The 9,998-nt window shown below is 47.1% G+C and overlaps 1 protein-coding gene across 1 annotated transcript; it reads left to right on the forward strand.

The window, feature by feature from the left end:
• Window positions 1-3,567: 3,567 nt before the first annotated feature.
• On the forward strand, window positions 3,568-5,910 carry ADRA2C (adrenoceptor alpha 2C). Its single transcript, XM_074992414.1, has one exon. The coding sequence runs from the start codon at window positions 4,043-4,045 to the stop codon at window positions 5,363-5,365; it is 1,323 nt and encodes a 440-aa protein (XP_074848515.1). The 5' UTR covers window positions 3,568-4,042; the 3' UTR covers window positions 5,366-5,910.
• Window positions 5,911-9,998: the final 4,088 nt, after the last annotated feature.

Below are 9,998 nucleotides of genomic sequence, written 5' to 3' on the forward strand. Positions count from 1 at the left end.
TGGGGGCTGGCTCTGGGGTGCTTGGCTGGCATCCAGGCTGGCCTCCCCGTCCGAGGCCTGCTGGGGCTCCTCAGCTGCTGTGTCAAGGATGGCCGGGGTGGAGGATATGTACCGGGGCCCAGGATAGCCCTTAGCTCCCTGTAATAGGACCAAGTGGCGGTGTTGGCCCCAGACCGGCTGGCCAAGTCCCGGGCCCGAGCATAACCCTGCTGCAACTCCTTCACTTTGCTTCGGACATGATCCGGAGTGTAGGCCAGGTGACCCCGGCCAGCCAGGCAAATGCTTATGCATTCTGCTGCTTGCTCCCCATTACCTGGAGCACTTCCTCCTCACCCCAGAGCCCCAGCAGGTCTTGGAGCTCGGTGTCCATCTGAGAGGGGCCCCGCAACCTCTTAGCCCCCCGCACCGGCTGGATGCCTGGGAGCCCTATGTTCCCTCGAGGGGGAGTCCTGGGGGTGCTCAGGGGGCTGGCTGGCTGGCTGCCATGGGTGGTGGGTTGGCAGCTCGGGGTCTCACAGAGGGCATGCAGGGTGAGCACGTGTGGCTGCTGCTGCCTGCACACTCTCAGCTTCCTGGTGCTTTAATGGCTGCTGCACGCAGTAATCATACAGCCCCACAGGGGCTGGACAGCACGTTTCAACCCCACAGCTGATTGCCACTATGGAGGACACCACTAATTCGACATAGCAGGATGCAGATCGTCTACACACACCCTACTTCGATGCTGAACATCGAAGTAGGGCTCTATTCCCATCTTCTGATAGGGATAGTGATTTCGATGTCTCACCGCCTAACGGCGATTTTAACTTCGAAGTAGCACACGGTGTGTGTAGACACGATGTGTGCTACTTTGAGGTAAGGCTGACTACTTCAAAATAGTCAGCTAGTGTAGACGCACCTTAGATATCTTAAAATGTAACAAACCATCATTCTGGCACATGTTTAAAAGACAGAAGACTGAGAGGAGACATGATAACAGCTTCCAAGTACCTAAAGGAGGAGGGAGAAAAAAATTATCCTTAGCCTCTGATGATAGGACAAGAAACAATGAGCTTAAATTGCAACAGGAGAGGTTTAGATTGGACATAAAGAAAAACTTCCTGTCCAGGTGGTTAAGCAGCAAAATAAATTGCCTAGGGATGGTATGAAATCTCCATCATTGGGGATATTTAAGAACAGATTAGACAAACATCTGTCAGGGATGAGCTAGATGGTGCTTGATCCTGCCATGAGTATAGGGGACTGGACCTGATAACCTCTTGAGGTTCCTTCTGGTCCTAAGATTCTAGGATTCTATGATACTCAGCTTTTCTTTAATTTTCACAAGGCACAGAATGTTAAATAACATATTTGTTTTGCATTTTTAAGATTGTAATATGAAAAATGCGGACGTTATTAGCACTTAAGCAATGTCTTGTCTAATCATTATTGATACAATCCTTCATAAAACAACTAAGCTATGAAGCTGCTAATAAGCATGCAGGATTAATAAACAGGCTACCAGGATCAGGAATAGTACGGGCTGGTAATGCGCAAACATCTCCATACATCTCTGTCAACACAAGCTCAGTTTTAAAGGCCTTTTTTTGCTCTCACTGACAGGAATGGACACTGAATTCCAAGGACAACTCAATTGAACTCAGTGGGGCTAACTGCTTGAAGAAAGTTATTGTATCATTTATAAAACCACTGGCAGTTTTCTGCACTGAGAGAGAGTCCCTGCCTCAAGAACTTGAAATCTAAAAGACATGCACAGAGAAGACAGGGTGTTCAGAGTAGGAAGTAACATATTTGTTAGCACTGTGCTTACATTATTAGCTCACATTCACACGAATTTTAAATCAGGTATCCAGATGCCAGTGATTAATGGAATAATACTCTAGGACATGGGTGTGCAAAGTGGGAGGTGGGCCCCCCCTGGGGCATGAAATTTTGTAAGGGGGCGCAGTACGATCGGCTGCTGGGTCTCAGGCTCAGCCATCTTATTAAAAATGTTGAAATAGGTTACTGTTTTTCTGTATGTGTATTCCAGTTAATAAAGTTATATACTGATTAATAAAGTTTTTATATTCTACATACTTATTTTCTTATACATGCTGAAAAATGTTTCTTTTTCAATACATACATAACCGAAATTTCCATCCATTTAGATTACATTAGACAGGTGGCAGGGTGGAGCTAATTGCAAGAATGAAAAGTGCGGCTGGGTATAAAAAGTTTGCTCACCCCTGCTCTAGGATGCCACCAGAGAACATCTCTGACCAAGATTTATTTCCTGAATTTAAAAAGCCTTTTCAGCTCAAGCGGCCAACCCTGTGCCCATCAAAATCAGCCACAGTTTTGCCTTAAACAGAAAGATCAGACTCTAAAAGAGCATCAGTTATAGAATTTTTTGAACAGTTGGGTAGATCAGATGACTTCCTACCTGTGAGGTTCCCTTGCACCTCAAAATCTGACATACTTATTTCAAACTGACTTGCAGATCTCAGTATAAACAGGGGAATAACGTATCAGAGGGATCAAAACAAAAAGCAGTCAAGTAGCACTTTAAATACTAGCAAAATAGTTTATTTGGTGAGCTTTCGTGGGACAGACCCACTTCTTCAGACCATAGCCAGACCAGAACAGACTCAATATTTAAGACACAGACAACCAAAAACAGTAAACAAGGAGGACAAATCAGAAAAAGATAATCAAGGTGAGCAAATCAGAGAGTGGAGGGGTGGGGGGGGGAAGATCAAGAATTAGATTGAGCCAAGTATGCAGACGAGCCCCTATAGTGACTCAGACCCTATAGTGAATCAGAGCCCTGTTAGTTTGTATCTTCAAGAAGTCCTGTAGCACCTTATAGGCTACCAGAAAATTTGGAGCATAAGTCTTCGTGGGCCCACCAAAGCTTATGCTCCAAATTATCTGGTAGCCTATAACGTGCCACAGGACTTCTTGTTTTTGAGGGGGATAACGTGCATTTGTAAAGCTCAACCTCCAGTGAATTCCGGAGTGCAGAGAGAGCGGCAGGCCGTGCTAGGGCTGAAGGGGGGGGACCCTGCTGGATTTGCACAGCTTAAAAGGAAACCCCGATCAATCAAACTCAAGCCAACCGCCCCTTTGCACGCCCCTCCAAAGCGCCCTCGCCCTCAGCGGTACTCACAGAGCAGGCCGCTGAGAAGCACAAGGCGCTGCGTCCGCCTTCCTCTCCCCGGCGCTTGTGCGGGCTGGGCATTGTCTGAGCGACCCCTAGCGTGCGCAGCCGTTACCTGCCGGCTCCCGCGGCGGGGCAGACGGACCCACGCGAAGTTGGACCAACCCACAGCCAACCGCGGCAGCGAGGGCCGAGCTCCGGAACCGCAGGGACCCTCCGCCTGGGCGCGCCGCGCGGCCCCCCTCGCCCCGCGGCTGGGCGCTGGCGGGCGGCACCGCCTGGCGCACAGTGAGGCGGAGGTCCTGGCGGGGAGGGACCCAAACAAACCCAGCCCCAGCGCGAAGCAGAGGGAGGCGCCGCTGGCTCGTAGCCGCGGCAGCCCGGGGGGAGGCGAGCGGGGCTCTGCCTGGCGGGGAGCGGCGGCGGGTCGGGGCTGGGACGGAGCATGCCCAGAGCGCTGGTGGGGAGCCGCGTGTGAGCGTACAGCCGAGCGAGCGAGCGAGCGGGCAGCTGCTACTTCGCGCCGGGCGGACCGGGCAGGCGGCGCGGCTGAGCAGAGGAGCAGCGAGCGAGGGGCGCTGGCGGGTCCTGCCTGAGCCGGCGGAGCGGTGACCTGCTGCCCGGCTTCCAGGAGCGGGGCCGAGGCGGAGCCCGCCCGCCGTTCCCGGCTCCGCCATGTGCCTGGGGACCTAGCCTGCCGCGGCGCGGGGGAGGGGGCAGACGCTGGGGTTGGGGGCCGGAGGCGAGCACCGCTCCCCAGCTGGCTGAGACGGAAGGAAGCAGCCGCCTGCCCGTCTGTGGGGATGACGGCACCGGCTCGGAGCGGCAGCCCCCGTGGCTTGGTCTCCGGGGCTCGGAGGCTGACCCTGCGGGCTGCATAGGACCGCCCCCTCTTCCACCATGGATCTGCTGATGCTGCTGAACATCAGCGTGGGCTCCCCCAATGGCTCCCTGGCCTTCCCCTCCTCCTCCTCTCCCCTGCAGCAGCCGCCCTCCCCGTACTCCCCCGCGGCTGTGGCCACCTTGGCAGCCGTGGTGGGGTTCCTGATCGTCTTCACCATCGTGGGCAACGTGCTGGTGGTGATCGCGGTGCTGACCAGCAAGGCACTGCGGGCCCCCCAGAACCTCTTCCTGGTGTCCCTGGCCACCGCTGATATCCTGGTGGCCACCTTGGTCATGCCTTTCTCCTTGGCCAACGAGATCATGGACTACTGGTACTTTGGCAAAGCATGGTGCAACATTTACCTGGCGCTGGACGTGCTGTTTTGTACTTCCTCCATTGTGCACCTCTGTGCCATCAGCCTGGACAGGTATTGGTCTGTCACCCAGGCAGTGGAGTACAACCTCAAACGGACCCCCCGGAGAATCAAGGGGGTCATCCTCACTGTCTGGCTCATCTCAGCCATTATCTCCTTCCCCCCCTTGATCTCCGTATACCAGTACCCTGAGGGGGACCTGTTCCCCCAGTGCAAACTCAATGACGAGACCTGGTACATTCTCTCTTCCTGTATTGGCTCCTTCTTCGCCCCATGCCTGATCATGGTGCTGGTCTATGTCCGCATCTACCGGGTGGCCAAGCTGAGGACCAGGACCCTTTCTGAGAAGCGCACAGTGCCTGAGGGCTCTTCCGTCTCTGAGAATGGGCTGAGCCGGGTCCCTCGGGGCTGCACGTCGCTGAGGATGCAGACAGGGGAGAATGGACATTACTCGGTACATCAGTGGCGCAAAGCCTCAGAGCTGGAGGACATTGAGCTGGAGGAGAGCAGCACCTCAGAGAGCAGGCGGAGGCGGAGCCGGGAAGAGCACCCCCGCAAAAGCAGTAAGAGCCAATCCTTCTCCTACTCCTCCAAGCACTCCAGTAGCCGCCTCTCCCGCTCCAGCAACCTCTCCATGGAGCTCTTTTCCTCCCATCGCCGCAGGAAACGCAGCAGTGTCTGCCGTAAGAAGGTCACCCAGGCCCGGGAGAAACGCTTCACTTTTGTGCTGGCTGTGGTTATGGGGGTCTTTGTGGTGTGCTGGTTCCCCTTCTTCTTCAGCTACAGCCTTTATGGTATCTGCCGGGAGGCATGCGAAATCCCCAAGACACTCTTCAAATTCTTCTTCTGGATCGGGTACTGCAATAGTTCCCTCAACCCGGTCATCTACACAATTTTCAACCAGGACTTCCGCAGGTCTTTCAAACACATCCTCTTCAAGAAAAAGAAAAAGAATTTTCTGCACTGAGCTGGAGTGAAGGGGAAGGGCCTTCACTCAGCTGGAGAGGAGAGGGGCCTGAGTGCTGGAGCAGAGATGGGGTAGTGAAGAAGTGAGGAATGTGGGTAATGGGGTGAGTTTGCTGCCCTTGGAATTGAGTGAAGTGGAGGTGGAGGCCTTCTGTGGGAGTAAAGAGGGAAGAGTGAAGGAGGGAGGGGAGATGAATTTGCATGTTGACCTTGGAGAGGAATCCTAAAAAAAGAGGGTGGGACACTATTTTTGGATGACCACTGAAAAGGTCTCTGAAATTCTCTACAAGACAAGCAAAGAGGAGGAGTGATGATGGAGAGGGAGATTTGCAGGTTTATGAGCGGTTAGAGAAGCTGGAACTTGTGCAGGACTCATCCCTGGAAAAAGCCAGGTTTTACTGGTGAGTTGAGGGAAGAGGGAGAAAGAAGATACCAACTAATAGCCACTGACAATCTTTGATATTCTGAAAGGATTTAAGTGTTTGCCAAAAAAAAAAATCAAAAGAACAATCCAAACTTTTTCTAAATAAACCTTTATATTCTAAACCCTTCTGATTTGTGGTTTTACCTAGGGCTGAAGTGAAAACAGGTACTGGGGGCTTTCTGCCTCCTCCTGGCCATTGCACATACCCCCTGAGAATTTCTCTTCCTCTCTCCCTCAGTATTGCTCAAAGAGGCTAGTCTCAGGGACTGAGTTGGGGTTTCCAGTTTTGTTCTCACATGTGCAGTTGCAGGCACACTGTTGTGCAGACGTTCAAAGGAGCAGCACTCACCACACCACAGACTCTTTAAATCCTTTTCATTTACAGTCTTAGAGCAAACTAATCTAACAGATTTATTGTAAAGTGAGAAACAAGTAGAGCAGATTATCACTGATGTACAACAACAAATTTCTGATGGATGGGTAGCTGCTCCAATCATGTACTATTAATTTCTTGCTTCTTCTATTGGCACACACAGTTTGAGTCCAAAGGTATATTTTGAGCAATGATTAAAACAAAGTATTTTCCCTTGGGGATTTATGAAATCCGATAGCCACTGATGGGTAGTATGAGAAACGGTGGCATCTGTGCATTCATCAACAGAGAATATTTTTCCAATTGCTTGTTAGGACTCAGCCAACATTTAAAGAATCCAACGGTCCCAGTCGGACTGCACTGCTGCAAGGAATTAGGAGGAAAATGCTGTTCTGTCTTATTATGCATATCATTCCCTCCATAGATGGTAGGATTTGGCATCTATTAGATAAAGCTATCCTTAGTAAACAACTGTTTGAAATGGAAGGAGGGCTAATTTAATATGACAGGCACCTTGAGGCATCCAAATCAAATCCATAGCTTTGACTCCCTAGATATCCATTTCCTTGCCTTGCCTGTTTTATGGGAGGGTGTCAGTAGACCCTCTTTGCTCAGGATTCATCTGTCAGCAGTAGAAATGATGAACAGTAATTCAGGCTGTTTTATCTGCTTTCCATTATTACTGCTCAGTTCACTTAACACTAATCCTGGGCATAGATGCAAGCAAATTTTCAGTGGTTCAGACTTAGGTGTTTATTTAGCAGATTGTTTCCCTTCAGGGCAAACTCAGATGGCAGTTTTGGGTAAGTAAAGACTACAGCATGAGGTCCTTTTTGAGTTTGGGTGGTTTAGGTGAAAACTAAACGGAGATATTTTCAAATTCAGGCTTCTTAACCTGTTGCTTTTTGGTGGAAACAAAGATTCCAGTGGAGAAAAGAAACAATCGTGGTTTAAGGAAGAGGCAGTAAAACTTGTTTTGGAGGTACGTTCCACCATCACAAATGCCTGATGGGTAGAGGAAAGCAGTGAACAAACAAGGCTGATGATATTAGAAAATAATAGAAGTGACTGAGATGAGAAAAATATAAGCCATTTTCCTGACTGTAAAATGGAGACTTCATTTTAAAATGGCATGGAGGGGATGCAAAACAAGCTCAGGTAGTTTGAGGGCAGCATGAGATGGCAGTATGGGGCTAAATAAGTTTATAAACTATATAATTGTCAGAACAACCAAAGCAACACGTGGCAAATGTGCTACCTCAAAGATGCTGGATGGCTTCTTTAAAATGTCCATTCTCACCACCAGAAAGGTTTTTATTTGTCACTCGGAGCTCAGGTTGGAGTGGCTTCCCACTCCACAGATACACATTCCTCTGTTGTACCCCACATTTTAAAATCAGATTGGCGTGCTGCAAGCAGTCATTTCCCTGTGTTTTTCTTTGTAAAAACAGATGGTACCTCTGAAGAGAAAAGATTATCGACAGTTAAATTTGAATGGGGGTGAAGTGTGGATTGAATGGATGACATATGCCTTAAAAGTAATTTCTTTGCCATAAAATCATCTTAATTGCTTGGAACATGCAACAAACTGTGGCTTTGATTTTTTCTTCTTCCTTTTACATGGTTGAATAAGGAAGGGTTTATGCAGATGCTGACATCTGATCTGTTCAACAAAGCAACTGAAAACAGGCTGTTTCCCTATGGTTTTATTTATTTTTATTTACAATTCCTCATATGACTGAACTCCCCCAAAAGAAAATTATTTTTTTCTTTTGAATGGTCTATATACTAATATTCACCCGATCTGGCTTAAACATGTACCACGTAAGTCCATTTGTAAGTTTTTTTTTCCCCTTATAAATCAGTCAATAAAACGGATTTCTATGGAAGTTTTTAATATTATTATTGAATATGTTTCAAATAATTACAATATGAACCAATTAAAATTTGTAGCTGCAGTATGCTATTATCACTTGTAATACTGAAGAGCTGCAGATGCCTGTTAATAATGTACTGTGAGTTGTTAATATTTCATACAAAGTTCATAAAAAGTTTACAGCTGTACTATTCACCCTCTGTTTGTACTTGTACTGTTAAGAACCTTTGTGTTCTTTTGCCTTGCTCAGAGGAATCTGATCAGATCTGCTGAGTTGGTTAAAATGTTCACACTTAGTTATTCAATAGGACTTAAATTTTCCTATAAAGCTGTAATGATTTTAACAACAAGCACCTGACCAGTGACTTGTTTTCACTTTGCAGAAACATTCCCTCCAGTCTAGGGTGAGATTTTTATTTGATGTTTTTAAAGTCTGTTTCCTGATCAGTGCAGCTATTGCAGAATGTGGTAAATTATAACCACAAATATAAAACCAACCTGCTTAGGGTGAGCATTGAATCCTACAGTCTCTACTCAGGAAAATTTCTCTTCACTTTGGATAGAGTTTTCCCTAAATGAGAACTGGAGAACCAACCTCCATTTGCTAGGCTGGGGGCTTTATGCACAAGTAGTTAGAATTATCGATTCCTCACATCATTATCTTAACTAAGAATCTGGCTCCTAATTCATCTGGGTGATCTCCATTTAGGATTTGATGCAATGATCATTGAAGTTAATACAGTCTGTAATGTTCAAGCTCAAGACTGAGGGTCAAATTCTTGATATTACTAGTTAATGTGAGGAAGGAGCTTGCTCACTTCAGTGGCTGAAAGAGCTACTCAGTGTGAGTAATCTTTCCATAGGTTGCATCTGCTCAGTAGATGTGGCTGAAATGTATAAATAATTACCCATGAGTATTCAGTCCATGTTTGAATTAAAACAATTCCTTGGATAAATCACTGTTCAGTACTGATACAGAGAGAGTCAGATAACATGAACAATCATTTACTCCACTGGTTGAGCAGTAGACCACACCATGCTTTTTTCAATTACCTTTATGCAGAATATTATTTGACCCTCTCTACTTCTCAGGGAATTAAAAAAATATCTGTCTATTGGTTGTGTTGTGGCACTCAATGCTCTTTACAGTAGCATCAGATAGAGAGAGTAGTTTTGTTCCATTTAGAATGTAAGAACATGAGAATGGCCATACTGGGTTAGACCAAAAGGTCAATCCAGCCCAGTATTGTGTCTTCCAACAGAGGCTACTGCCTGATGCTCCAGAGGGAGTGAACAGAACGGGTAACCTAAAAAGCGATCCCTCTCCTGGTATTAGTTTCTAACTTCTGACAAACAGAGGCTAGGTACAGTCAATTAAGGCCTTGGCATGTGTTCCAAAATCATATTTTAAATACAGGTTGGCTTACATTTAACTCTGTACTACCCTTAATTTGTGACCATGCATGACTTACCCCTTGTCTACTCTTTCGCTGTGAATCAATGTAAATTACAATAGTTAAGCTACATAAGTTAAGGTATCACAAGTAACAAGCAGTCTTGTAGCACCTTAGAAGCTAATAAATTTGTTAGGTTATGAGCTTTCATGGGGAAGACTCACTTCTTCAGATGAATGGAATAGAAAAATAGAATCCAGGGTTTATTTAGCCAGGAGGGAAAAAGAGGATAACCTGTCACTAGTAGGACCAGTTGACGAATGAAATTAAGTACCGGTTGAAATTCTCTAATCCGGAATTTTCTCATCCAGCAACATCCATAATCTGGCACCATTTTAGCCATCCAGATGACCACATATAGGTGTGGCCTACAGTCCTATAAAGTTTGTGTACAGCCAACAGTCCTGGTTCTCAGTGTTCTTTGCTGTTATTAACTCTAATATACCCCTAAATGTCTTCTAGGAGCCCACTAAGCAGTGAAAGTATTGGTAACATGCTATACAATAT

This window comes from Carettochelys insculpta, chromosome 4 (assembly GCF_033958435.1).
Source record: "Carettochelys insculpta isolate YL-2023 chromosome 4, ASM3395843v1, whole genome shotgun sequence".
Taxonomy (NCBI): domain Eukaryota; kingdom Metazoa; phylum Chordata; order Testudines; family Carettochelyidae; genus Carettochelys; species Carettochelys insculpta.